Source organism: Mastigoproctus giganteus, chromosome 6, assembly GCF_048544385.1.
Source record: "Mastigoproctus giganteus isolate SK-2022 chromosome 6, ASM4854438v1, whole genome shotgun sequence".
NCBI lineage: Eukaryota > Metazoa > Arthropoda > Arachnida > Uropygi > Thelyphonidae > Mastigoproctus > Mastigoproctus giganteus.
Window position 1 is genome coordinate 213,783,061 of NC_143580.1, and position 14,412 is coordinate 213,797,472.

The 14,412-nt window shown below is 36.4% G+C and overlaps 1 protein-coding gene across 8 annotated transcripts in view; it reads left to right on the forward strand.

Annotated features, from left to right (window-relative positions):
• The window catches only part of Ufd4 (ubiquitin fusion-degradation 4-like), a 729,475-nt gene that overhangs the window by 473,836 nt on the left and 241,227 nt on the right, over positions 1-14,412 (forward strand). For 7 of the 8 annotated variants that reach the window (XM_090376711.1, XM_090376714.1, XM_090376712.1 and 4 more), the window contains exon 28: positions 8,938-9,021. The exons of the other annotated variant lie outside the window; for it this stretch is intronic. In XM_090376711.1, the coding sequence (XP_090232837.1) occupies positions 8,938-9,021 (84 nt within the window). The remainder of the gene's footprint in view (positions 1-8,937; positions 9,022-14,412) is intronic. 8 annotated transcript variants of the gene reach the window in all.

The following is a 14,412-nucleotide window of genomic DNA, read 5'->3' on the forward strand; positions in this document are numbered from 1 at the left end:
TAACCCCAGAGAAACGTGCCAACTGTGTGGTAGTACACTTAAGGTGGTAGAAAATGAAAAAGACCTGGGAGTAATTGTGCAGTCAGATATGAAGTTTTCTGAGCATTGCAGACAGGCTGCTAGGGCGGGTCATGGGGTTTTGTCAATGATATATAGGAATTTTGCTAGCAGGGAAAAGGAGGTGATTGTCCCTCTGTATAAGGCAATGGTCAGGCCACGCCTTGAGTACTGCGTACAGGTCTGGAGGCCTCATTTTAGGAAGGATGTAGATTTGCTTGAGCGTGTACAGAGAAGAGCAACACGATTGGTGAGGGGAATGAAGGGATTCTCTTACCAAGAGAGGCTTAAGTTCTGCAAATTGCAGTGGCTGGAGACTAGGCACCTGCGCGGTGATCTGATTGAGGTCTATAAGGCCTTGAATGGGTTGAGCACGCTGAATTCTGATGGGATCCTTCCACTTGTTCAGATTACCAACCTACGGGGACATAAGTTCAAATTAAGAAAGGACAGATGTAGAATAGATGTGCGGAAATTTGCCTTTAGCCAGCGGGTGGTTAATTGCTGGAACAAACTTCCATCTGTCGTTGTGGAAGTTGATAGGTTAAATAAATTTAAGGAGGAACTGGACAGGCATTTGGAGGGAATGGTGTGATTTTTTTTTTTTTTTTTTTTTTTTTTTGGCTGATGCTGCATAAGCTCCTACACTTGCTTTCTTGCATCATGTGCCACTACTACTACTACGTGGTTCAATCGGCACATGGTCAGAACCGGAAGCGGAAATGTCTCGGGTACGTGGCAAAGAGTTTGTGAATTTTGTGGGGAATTTGACTATAAATGATGATGAGAGCATGATCTCTTTTAATGTTGTATCTTTATTTACATATATTCCTATTAATCATGCAGTATATTGTGTAAAAATGGCATTGACCAGGATGCCTCACTTGGTAATAGATCACTGCTCGGTGTGGAAGATATTTGTACCGGGGTAGAATTATGTCTAGCTAGCACTACCATGTTATATCAAGGAACTATGTATAAGCAGGTTCGCGGTACGGCCATGGGTTCACCTATTAGTGCCACTGTGGCCAACTTGGCCATGGAGGAGTTGGAAAGTAGGGTTTTGAGTGGGTGTTCGTTTCCTATCAGGAATTAGAGAAGATACGTTGACGATACTTTTGCCCTGGTCCAGAAGTGGGGGAGGATGATGCCGTTTGCTGGCTTAATAGCTTCTTCCAATTTATACAATTCACCTCAGAGGTGGAAACGGGCGGTACTCTGTCGTTTTTGGATGTATTGGTCTCTAGGGTGGGTTCTAGGCTTAAGACGTCAGTTTTTAAAAAACCCATGTGTAGAGGTCAATACACCCACTATAATTCAGCACAAGCTGGACAATACAAGAATAGTGTAGCAAAAGCTTTATTTGACAGAGTAAGATCACACTGTACCACTTCTGAGGATAAAGAGAAAGAAATTAATCGTGTCACGGCAGAACTTAGAAAGTGCGGATACCCCCAGAGGATCCTGGATAGATATAGTAGAGGGGTGTCCGAGGGATGGGAGTCGTTCGTCCCGGTAGCCACCGCATACATCCCCTACTATCCGGGCCTTACTGAGCATCTGGCAAGAATTTTACGGGGTTATAAGACACGCTGTGTACAGCTTCCTGGGCAGAGGTTGTGCACAGCTGTGTCTCAGGTCAAGGACCGTATACCAAGAGATCTCAGTAGTGGAGTTATTTATAGAATAGAATGCCCGGATTGTGGGGAGTGTTATGTGGGGGGAAGCAAAACGACGGCTTAGGGATCGCCTGGGGGAACATTTAAATGCCATAAGAACCGCTGACTACAGTAAGTCTGCCGTGGCCGAACATTTTTGGGAGAAGCAGCATCAAATCTTCCTGGAGGACGCTATTATTTTGGATCATGCACACGGATACTGGGAGCGTAAAGGGCTCGAGGGTTTACGGATTGGTTCATCCAGTAAGAATACCGTGAATAGAGATAGAGGCATGCGTATTCATCCTATTTTTGAAACAATTGTATTAAATTCGGATGAACGATTTTCTTTGCCACGTACCCGAGACATTTCTGCTTCCGGTTCTGACCATGTGCCGATTGAACCACATGGAGAAATACCACATATGGAAGTACCTTGAACCTGCTATTTAAGGAGATGTTGCAAAAAGTTATATTACTGTTGAAGAAGAGAGCTGACGCTCTCGAAAGCTCCAGGTTTTTAGCGCTTTTAATTTTTATTTTAGCTTATTTTATTGTAAACAATCTTTTATTACAGTTTTTAGTATTCCGTAATGTACAGTCATTAGTTTATTGTAAATAATTTGTTTTATATTTTTATACTATTTGTAAAAATTTTAGTTACAGTAAATTTTGTTCAATGGTCGGTGTATGAGTTAATTTCCTAGATACCCCCAGGTCCCTTTCATTCTCTACCACTGTCAGTGTAGTACCACAGAGTTGATATGTTGCTCTGGGGTTGCTGTTTCCCATATGTAGTACTTTACATTTGTCAATGTTAAACTTCATTTGCCACTTCTCAGCCTATCTGCTCAACCTTTCCAGGTCCTGTTGCAGCAGCATAGTGTCAGTAGTGTCCTTGACAACCCTGCCAACCTTCGTATCGTCTGCAAACTTGGACATCAAGCTTGATATACCATCATCAATATCATTTATAAATACAGAGAACAATAAAGGACCCAATACTGAACCCTGAGGGACTCCACTAATAACATTAGTCCACGAAGCACAGTGTCCATTGATTACCACTCTATCTTCTCCCACTTAACCATCCCTTTATCCATAGCAGCAATTTGCCTCCAATCCCACACTGCTCCAATTTGTTCAGCAGTCTTCCATGTGCAACAGTATCAAAAGCCTTTCTAAAATCCAGATATCTGATATCAAAGTTATTCCCTGCATCCAGTTCCTTCGTGACCATATCATAGTATCTAATCAAATTGGTCAGGCAAGACTTCCCCTTAACAAAACCATGCTGTGTCCGAGCTATAACTGAAGTCTTGTCTAGATGATCCTGCAGTGCTTCTTTAACCTGTGCCTCCATTAATTTTCCGGGAACAGAATTTAAACTCACAGGTCTATAATTACTTGTGTCAGCCTTTGATGCTCCCTCGTGAATTGGGATCACATTTGCACATCTCCAGTCCATGGGTACCTCCCCTGAGTCCAAGGAAGCTCTCATAATTATGGCTAAGGGTTTGCTTACTTCCTTTGCTGCCTCCTTTAATATAACTGGATAGATCCCATCCACCCCAGGTGCCTTTCTTGTGTTTATCTTCAACAATTTCTCCTCCACTTTACTCTCAGTTATTACAAGATTCTCTAGCTTACTGCTAGAGTTGAATACACCTCTGGCATTCCCCTCGCTGAATAACTCCTCATGTGTGAATGTCGATGCAAAATATTCATTTAGTTTGTTAGCTACCTGAGCAGGGTCATCAACAGTTGACCCATCGATATCAAGTGGACCAATCTAATTCATCCCCTTCCTTCTAGAGTTTACATAAGTAAAGAACTGTTTGCTGTTTTTCTTCGCATCCCTTGCCAAGGATCTCTCGTAATCTGCCTTCGCCTGCCTAATCTCCTTTGTAACTTGGTTACAGATCAACTTGTATCTATCATAGGCTTCTGTGTCACGTGTTAATTTGTATGTATCCCATGCATTTTTCTTCTCTGCCATATGCCTCATTAGTTCATCTGACATCCATTTAGGCCTGAACCTTGAACAATATTTCTTAGTTGGTATGTAAAGCCTAGTAGCTTGCAAGATAAGTTCTTTGAATGCTTCCCATTTTGAATTTGCTGTTGGTAACGTCATCAGTTGATCCCACTGTATAGAATTTAAATACTGTCTCAGTCCATCGTAGTCGCCTTTATGAAAGCAATACCCCTTCCCTTTACCCCTAATGGTAGTTACCTCTTTGAGTAACTCCCACTTCATAACACCGTGATCACTGCCACCTAGTGGTTCATTTATCTGCAGATTCTTAATGCATGAAGAATCACTACTGATAATCAAATCAAGAGTATTACTCCCTCTAGTTGCCTCCCGAACATGCTGATGTAGAAAAGAATCATCCAATAAATCCACAAAAGCCTTGCTAGTGAGTGAGTGACCAGCCCCCAAATTCCAGTCAATATATGGGAAATTAAAATCCCCCATTATAAGACTCTCTGATTTACTGGCCCACTCTATTTCTCTGTACAGTTTCTTATTATACTCATCAGAGTCATTAGGCCTATAGCACACTCCTACTCTCAATTGCAGCCACAAACAAGAATTCTTGAGGTAAGTGCAAGCATTACTTTGTTCCATATCATTAGATAAACACAGATCAGTATTACCCTTCTACCCCCTAACTAGAAGTTTCTCTGAACCCTTAAGTTATCCTCAATGGTACTGGAAAAAATCCTTACCCCACCTTTTTTCAAATGAGTACTATCTCTACAAAATAGATTCCTTCTATTATCTGCAAATTATTTAGTAATTTAGATATTTGGTCTCACTCAATATGACAGTGTTCACTCATGCCAGTGTGAAAATTTTTATATGGATATTTTAGAAAAGGATAATGCAGAAATAAAGTAAGATATGATGGCACTCATTTAAGAAATGAATACAAAAATTAAGTTGTAAAATACCAGAATGGGTGTACGAAAATTGCACACAATAAATGTTAGTGTGAATGGGAAGTACTGACTTTTCAAGCTGATGTGTCATAGCAGCAGTTTGGAAGCTGATACAGTAGAAGCCCTCTTAACTGACACTGAGGGCTGGTGACCCCCCACCCCTATGCGTTTGTTAGTTCTGTGACTCCATTTTATCTGTTAGAAATTAATTGAATGTACATATATTAGTGATACTGATTTTACCCCCTTTTCTAAGCCTGATACACTCATTCAGATTTTATCTGACAATGAGTGTCAGCCGTTTTTAAATTCTTACAATATTAATTTGTATAGATATATATATAAAATACTGCATTTATTTTTGCTTCATGTAGCCATTTCAGAGGTTACCAGTATTTATTTTTAATATTTTATGTCTTGATGCATTAATTGTCTATGTCACTGATGTGTCAATAAAACTGTAAGCTGCTAAACTGCCCCCCCCCCCCAAATATACTCTCTGATGCCCATGACATGCTTCAGTGTTCTTTGGTCACTGGTCTAGCATGCTTGCAGCCAGTGTAGTATACCACACTTGCCAGTTGAGTTGTATGCTTCCTGAGAAATCAGCTCTCTGTTTGTTTCAGACAGTTTTTGAATCTCTAGAATTATTTGTTATTGCAAGAGTTGTTACGTTATCGCTCCACTTTAAAGAAATCAAAAACAGTGGACAATGCATCGTGACTATGGTTTATACAAGAATGACAATAGTGAATTACAGTTAGTGAATCCATAAGAGGACAAAGTAAAGGCCTTGTTCTTCCATCAAAATACTGATGGTTCAAAAAATTCTATAGCAAGTAATGGTAGACTTGGAGAAAATAAAAACTCAGTTAGAAAAAATTTGTGGTATTCATGTATTTGAGTATTAGCAGGGAGGGTTATCTGCTGGGCAGCCTTCTGCTCAAAAATATTCAGAAAATTTGAGGTATTTATCATCAGAGGAAAACTGATTGGAAAACAAGTCTACAATGGCAAAAAAAAAAAAGAAAAAGAAACTTGCTGCACCAGGATGCAAAAAATTTAAAGAGAGTCATATAGCTGCCTGCAGCAGTACAGCTGAACTCACAAATCACTGCTTTTTTTTTTTTTTTTTGTAGTAAATCAACTGATTCTATAGCTTTTAAAAAAAATAATAAATTGTTCACCTTTACTAATTCAGTGCCATTCACAAAAATCAGCATGAATGCACTCTGATATTCAGAGAATGGTTTTTCATAAATTTCTACCTTTTGTAAAGAAGCACTCAAAGATAATAAATGTACCTCACAAGGCTATATTCTTCTGGATAATACTCCTTTACATCCCAATTCAGAGGAACTCAAAAAGAAGAGAACATAAGACAATCTTGTTTTTACCAAATTTTTTTTTTTTTTTTATTTAATATAAGACATTATTGTAGGTATTATTGAATCATTAAAAATCATCAGCATCAAAGATATGTTTACAACATGGCACTAGCATGGAACAAAATTCCAAGTTAAATATTTACTAAATCTTGAAGACAATTTTGGTTGACAGTGCTAACAATAAGTGATGATTTGTTAGCAAATTAAATTATGGATGTTGCAGAAATCATACACACTGAGATGGAAACAGAAGATCTAAATGTGAAGAAGAGATTTAATCAAAACCAGGGCAAAAAATTTCTTATGCAGCTGCCCAAAAATTGCCCTATATACAGCTTTACATTATACTGAACAATTGGGGAGGGGGAACTGTGCTGCAGAACATCATTTCATCATCTAAACATGTGAAAATTACTCATTTTATGTAAATGAATATATATGCATATGTTTTAAGTGAAAGTAAAATTCTCAAGGTATGTTTGTACCTTTTATGGTTCTCTACTTTAATCAGCTGACTACTGGTCCCAATCACATTGGGCAAGAGAGTTCCTACTGTACTAAGAAACATTGTGGGTAGGCATGGAAGAATTCCAAACATTTGATTTTGCCAGTAAACCAGTTGGTAGCAGAATAAATGTTCCATTGAACCAAATTCATGTGCATATGTGATGGATAAGTCAGACTGAAATATTGCAGCAGCTGGCAGTCATATGGAAACCCATTAGAAAACAGTGTTGGAAACAGGTGGAGGAGAGAATCATGAATGAAAATATAAGGGTGATTTTTGTGTAGGTATTACATTTCACTTGTGATGTAGAGATCATATATTCTAACCCAAATACTTGAAAAGCACTCCACCCTCAGGTGGAGTGCTTTTGCAGTACATTTCATAGATTTTTTTTAGTAATTGTTATCTATCACAAAAACAGTAAGTTAACAAATGATCAAGCTAACCAAATTTGTCAGGTTGGTCTTTTGGTGTGTTTTTTAAGGGAATAAATAAATAAAAATCTGTGAAACTTACTCTGTTAAGATTAAATAGATACTTAAAAATTTATGCTGGTGAAGGGTTTATTTATTTATTTAAAGTATTTTGGAGAAAAAATGTGTGCAACATGACATTCAAAAATTATATCATATATGATATAATTTTTACCCTCTTAAATATTTTCCACCTACTTCACAACAACTTATAAGGAATATATATGAAGAAAAATGCATCTTGGCAAGTAAATAATAAAACTGTATTATTCTATATTTTTATACCTTATTTTATACTTTTTGTCAGACTGTATGAACTTTATTTCATAATTCATACATGGTTAGGTAGGCAGTTTACAGGTCTAGAGGTTGCCTCTTCATACTGTTTAGTTAAATAGTAAACTAAAAAAAAAAGTTAAAAACTGAAACAATAAATGTAAAATTTTACATCCTCACAGTAATGAAGGAATGTTAAATGAAAATTAATAATACTAAACAAATATTTTAACTTGGAAATCAGCCATGCTTGGATTGATGTCCATGTATTTCAGTTAACTTTGTTATTGAAAGTATTAAATTTAGATCATATTTAGTAAAAGAATCAGCAAATGACATTAGGAATTATGTAATCAGAGAGGGATATTTTCTCTGAATATATATCTTTTTATGTAGAAGACTACTTTCTCTGTAAAAGTATAAAAGATGACAAGTTGTCTAAGGTTATTTGCATGACTTTTTTATGATATTAATCCCTCTGCATGCTGTGTGCTTTGGGCATGTTAATGAAAATAATACAGTCCATTCCGGTTATTTGGGACACATCGGGACTAGTGCATTTTGGCCCGATTAAGCAGCTACCCCAATTATCCGAAGGTTCACGTAAATAGTTAAAAATACAATGTATCCCCCCCCCCCCATTTTTTACAATTGGTTCGCTGTATAATCAAATCATGTTATGACGAACTCAACATAGTATAGTACCGTTCACTATACGATGTGCAGTAAGCGGCAGTCATTGTGATCATGTTGTGAATTGAATTTTAATTCTGTTAAAGAGCGATTCTAATTAGGAAAAATAGGAGGAATATTATCTACAGGCTATAAAAGCAAAGATATATTAAGCAGAAATTTACCCTTTATTACCTTACCAATTAAAAAATACGTGAAAATCGGAATAATTAATACATACTGTAATATGTACATACAAACTAGTTGATATTTCTGTTCACTGGCATTTGTGGGTGGGGGTTAAAATTTAAAACAGTAAAAAGATAAGCAAACAATAACAAAGAACACGGCACACACAAATTGCAAATAACACAATACGCGCAAGTGAGAACCAAATAACGAGTTACGAAGCTTGAAGAGAAGATCTGAAAATTAATTTTTTTATATGATTGAAGATTTCACGGCAGTGTAAACATATTTCACCATAATAACCCACAGAATTCCAGCTGTCGGTATTATCTCAAATCAGTAAGATCGAGTTTACTGTCCGTTTCACTAACAGACAAGCCCAATAAACAGGTGACTGCTAATTGTTTTATGGTTGTGACCTCCAGAATTTCGACTGAACCACGTGGTACCGTCGGAGACAATCGTAGGGTAATCTCCAGTGCTGTGGTCTCCTGCCCGATTAAACGGCATGCTGTCCCAATTAAGCGAAGTAAATCCTGGCTGTTTTCTTGATTGGTTTCTGTTTTTTAAAATTTTCCCCAAATAAATGGCTGCCCCAATTAACCGGTGGCCCAAATAACCGGAATGCACTGTTCTATGAATGCCTAGCTGAGAATTTAATGTGATTAAATAGTTATTTTTAATACTGTTGATCCTTTGTCCAATATGTGTGCATACTGACAGTCTTCAAATTCCTCCCTAACCATGTGGCCATTTCTTATCCTTAGAAATACTTGCTGATCTCCTAGGAGAATTGCCTGTTAGTGACTCACCATCAGATTCTGCTACCCTTGTCAACCTCTCAGCCCCAGGTATGCTTTACTATCCCTCTGTAGTGAAGTTTGCCTTCCCTCTTTGCATAAAAGTTTTCTATAACATAAAAAAACCATATAATCCACTCAACAAAATAGACTGTGAACCAGCTTAGTATCTTATAAAGTTTACTGATCATCATAATTATGAGCTCTAGAGAATTTTTAAAAATAAAAATTTATCATCTTCATATATTTCATAGGCTGCAAAATCATTTAAACCTGTGGTGTCCAGTAAAACCCATGGGCTGATCTGACATGCAAAATATCTGAATATTTTATCTGATAATCAAGACATTTTGTTTAAATATTAAATTGTGTAGAGTAACTTGATCACCTTGGGGTGTTGCACCCAGATAAATAAAAGTGACCCATTTTCAAAAAAAATCCTTTCTTTAATCATAGTTGTTTAGTTATTCTGTCAGTTTGCTAATATAGGATGAAGAAGGCATGAGAATCTATTTCCTGATGACCCTTGAATGATATAGCACATGAAATAAAAATAGCCACTCTGTACCTCTGTATTTGTGAACAAGCTTTTTCACAAATAAAGGATGAACAAATCAGTGGCTAGATCTGAACTACTTTCATTCTTTATTGATATTCACAATTATCAGAATTTACTGAAAATAAGCTGCTTGAGTTTCACATTAATTTGAGCAGTAAGACTGATATAAAATATATATATTATTTACATGCACACATGCGTGCACACAAAATACATATACTAAGGGCAGAAGGAATGTTTAAAAGCACACCTGAAAGTATAACAAACCTTTCCTGAGAAATCTTTTCCTGAGATTTCTAAAATTAAATAAAGTAGAAGAGGATAAAAATTAGAATGCAAAATTACATAGCATAAAGAAGTATTTTGTTTGTTAGGGTCTCATTTCATTAGGAACCACATGGCACTGGGTCTGAAAAATCCGAGGGACATATTTAAATAAACAAAAATTCTGCCATAGGGCTGGATACAAAGTATTTCGGATTAATCTAGGCAAATTATACAAGGAAACGAACTTATTCCACCTCATGAGAAGAAGGGGGGGGTAAATTTTACTTGGTTACCATTTCTAAAATGCAATTACATTCCACCTTGAACTTGGTTCAAGGAAAGGCTGAGGCCTATTGATATGAAAATCACAATTGCACGAAGTGCTTATTAAGTTGAGATTGAAGAATAAGAAAAATCACAGAAGAATTTTGTTAATAAAAATCCCTCAGATAATGTTCTTGAGAAAAATTTATCTGAATTTTGGAACAAACAAACCTTTTCAGGTGAACAATTTATGGAATGGGAACGGAAAAATAAATGAAGACCAAGAAAACTATTATAAAAGAAAACCTGAATATTATATTCATCAGCTTAACTAGAGAATTAGAATTAACAGAAAAAAATTATTTGGGAGGGATTAGTAATAAAATAATTAAAAAATAAAATTTGAATGAAATACATGAATTTACAATAAAAAATGAATTTAGATATTCATAAGAATGATGGTAGAATATAGAACTGAAATTATCAAGTCAGAGAGGAAGGGAGAAGGGTTGTGGGGGTGGAGTAAACTCTGGCATGGGAAAGCAAACAAGTGGCCGACCGGGCTAGCCGAGTGGGTAAAGTACCTGCCCGGCAACCCAAAGGTCGCTGGTTCGATTCCCGCCTCGGGCTTGGATCAAAGTACTGCAAAAACCTTGGGAGGTGCAATATGGCCACAGAAGCCGATGCGCCAACAACTACCAAATCAATCGCAAACAAGTGCTGAACCATAAAGCTACTGGCTTAGACCTGCAACATGCAGAATAATTGTACTAATGATATTCTCTAAATTTAATTTTCCCTGAAATATATTAAAAGGAAACATTTCAAAGCACACCAGTGTTAATAAATCAGTTTTGTCTATACTGTTTTGTCTTGCAATGACCATATGAAATGTGTAACTTATAATAGAATGGATTGAAAAACTTTATGCACCTGTTGAATCATTTTTGTTTCTTTTTCCAGTGCTCAGGGAATACTTAAGTTTAAAATGAAATGAAAGGCTATAAAGGAAAGGTAGTAAATAGACATTTCAATAGATTTGTTCCAGCTACAAATAAATATCTGTAACATATTGAGAAGTTCCATCCTCTGTTAGTAGCTCAGGAACTTAGAAATTCACATAAATGATAAAATGCCGATATGAGATGACAGAAAATTAAGTTGGTAGGTGGACAACTACTTATTAGTCGTTCCACTTGTGCAGTTCTGGGCTTGTTTGATTTGTTGTTGCTCAGCTTCACTGGTGGTATATAGAATGTGTGAGAAGCATTCAGTTTACATTATACTGTATTGAGATTAGAAAGAAATTTTTAGTACATTTAAGCTCCTTATAGTAACCCTCTTTTTAATATCCCAACACATTTATAATGTCCTATTTGGTGTTGGTCCCGGCCAATTTCTCATTAACCTAATGCTATTATACATTCAGTATAACGACCATAAATTTGCATCTCTTAATCTGAATTTTTACTTTTTATATTACAATATTCACATTTAAAAATGATGGAAAGCTTCAAATATATTGAAGTAATTGCAGCCTGAGTGTAAGAAATCATTTGTTAAGGTTTCCCATGCCCTTTTCTCACAGTGCAGTAATGAAATAAAGGTCAGCTTAAAGTTCATTACAAAGAATGTATGTTTGTTGGTATGGCTGCAAGAAAGCGGAGAGCTTTGCCAATCGCAAATAAAATTAGGATTTTGCAAGCTGTAGATAATGGTTTGCATTCTAAGCCTGACATCGCCAAACAGTTTGGCATTCCTAAGAGTACTCTGTTCACTATTCTAAAAGATCAGAAAAAGATTGAAAGTTTAGAGAAATCTGCTGCATTGGTTGGATTCGAGCATGAAAGGCAAAGTATCCGGATCTTGAAAAAGTACTTTTGAAAAGGCTAATGATGATGCACGCAGAAAACATTCCCATATGTGGTAATCTTTTAAAAGCTAAGGCTGAATTGTTTGTGCATTGAATGGATATTGAAGAATTTAAACGTTCAGATGGTTGATTCTGGAAATTTAAGACTCTTTATGGCCTGTCTTTCAAAAAAGTGTAGAGAAAATGCAGCCATGGACATTGACACTACAAACAAATGGAAGGAAAATTGTGCTGTGCTGTGTCTTGAAAGTAAAAATCAATGTGAAATCGATATCCTGCAGGCGATGTATTTATGTGTTTCGTCGTGGGATGAAGTTGATGAAAAAGTGATTGCCAACTGCTTCAGACATGCTGGATTTACCGCTTTGAATGATGTAACGTGTGAAGGTTCAACATTCTTCTTCCTTTATTAATTGCGAAGAACTGTCCAATAATAGGGAAGAAATATTTGAGCGTGTGCGTCATTACCTAAACTTACAGGAAAACTTAAACTTCAAAGATTACGCGCAGAAGTGGATGCGGACATTGAATATTTCCAATGAAAACATTGAAAAAGTTCCAGTGAAAGATGCTCGTTGAGGATTAGAGCATGTACGTCAATTTTTTTTTTTTTTTTCCCCCAAGCACAGCCTAACTGCGAAAGTGAAATAACTGCTGTCATGCACCATAATGCCCTACCATTGAAACAGAGTGTATTGACAGATAATTTTAAAGTATGAAACAATTCTTTTGTTAGGTATATAGTAAAATTTACAATTTAATTGTAACCTTACTGCATTCTACAATCATAATTTTCTTGTTTAATACTGTAGTACATATTATAAATAAGATTATACTATATTGTTATTAGTAGCATTACATTAAATTTTCAAGCTTGTTTTGTTGCTGATTTTATGAACAATCGATATAATGTCCTTCTGATATAATGACCATTTTTCTCATTCCCTTATTGGGGTCATTATATAGAGCTTCAACTGTGGTAACATGTGAAAGTACGTCAAGTATCCACTGCAGTTGGTGCTATCAAAAGTTGCTAGACATATGAATTAAAATAAAATGAAAATACAAAAGGGTAAAAATTAGAACACAAAGTTAAAGAAAATAAAAGGAATTTCTATCCAAGCCTCATCTACACTCCATGGAGAACCTTAAGGCCCTAGTTTCCAAAAAAAAAAATCACAGTACACAGTATACCAATAAAAAGAAGAATAGAATAAATGTAGTTTCATAAATCCTTCTGAATTCTTTTTATAATGTCAGCATACTATGTAAATTGAATACATAACCAAAATTTCTTACAATATTTTTATTCTGTTATTGCAAAAATCTGGAAATAAATGTTTCACTTTGCATTTGCTTCTTAATAGTTATATGAATCAACTTCTATTCAACATATCATCACTAAGGACTACATACTTGATGCAATATTCCCTTTTCCTTTCTAGATCTTTTAGACCCCAGTGTATTGGTATTAGCCATATGGTGCAAGGAAGTCACAGGCTTTTGTATCCAAGTATCCCTCTTCCTTTCTGGATCTTTTAGAACCTGGTGTATTGGTATTAGGGTGGCGCCTCCGTAGCCAGGTGGGAAGGAGCAGCAGTGCGTAGCACACGCTTCTTGATTGACCGGGGTTCGAGTCCGTCACCACCAAATACGGAGGATGCGGAAAGGTCAGGGAATGACCACCGCATATTCCCGGAGCAATATGGCCTTAGTTGCTAATGTTCCTAAAAACCAAAGTATTGGTATTAGCCAAATGGTGAAAGGAAGCCATGGGCTTTTGATGCACCGGGGAGGGGGGGGGGACACTTACCTCCTCATGAAGGCAACCAGGGGCACTTCTGAGGTGCCTGGTTGCTAAGCTCTTTAGTCCACATTATCAGAGTCATCCCTCATATGGTCATCCTTTTGCCAATCTCACCATTCAAGTTGCCCATTTTTAGATGGCCCTTTCAAGAAGCTCAGTATCTTTTTTTTTCAGATGAGATCTCCATACTTGGATACAGTATTTCAAATTCAGTCTTACAACTTCCTTATCCAATCAATAAATTATTGATCAGACACCATAAGCTTTTCTGGCTGCACTGTTTACACTGCTCAGAAAACTTCATATCTGCCTGTCAGTCAAGTCTGTGCAGGAACCATATAGAGGAAGTTGTTCTAGCTCGCCTCTGCATAGGGCATAGTCATCTTATGCATGCATTCTTGCTGAGGGCAGATAACTCTCCTATGTGTGAGGATTGTGACACCTTTTTAACCATTTGTCATATTTTAACCGAATGTCCATGCTATAGGCAGCAACATTTTACGTATTTTAAAGTTTTTAACCTTCTGACCGAACCTTATACACTCAGTCAGATTTTATCTGACAATGATATAGGTTTTTAAAATCAATAAACATTTTTGCTTGTATGTAAATATATCTTTATATTAGTTTACTTCATACATATTTATATTTTTATACATACTGACATAAGCG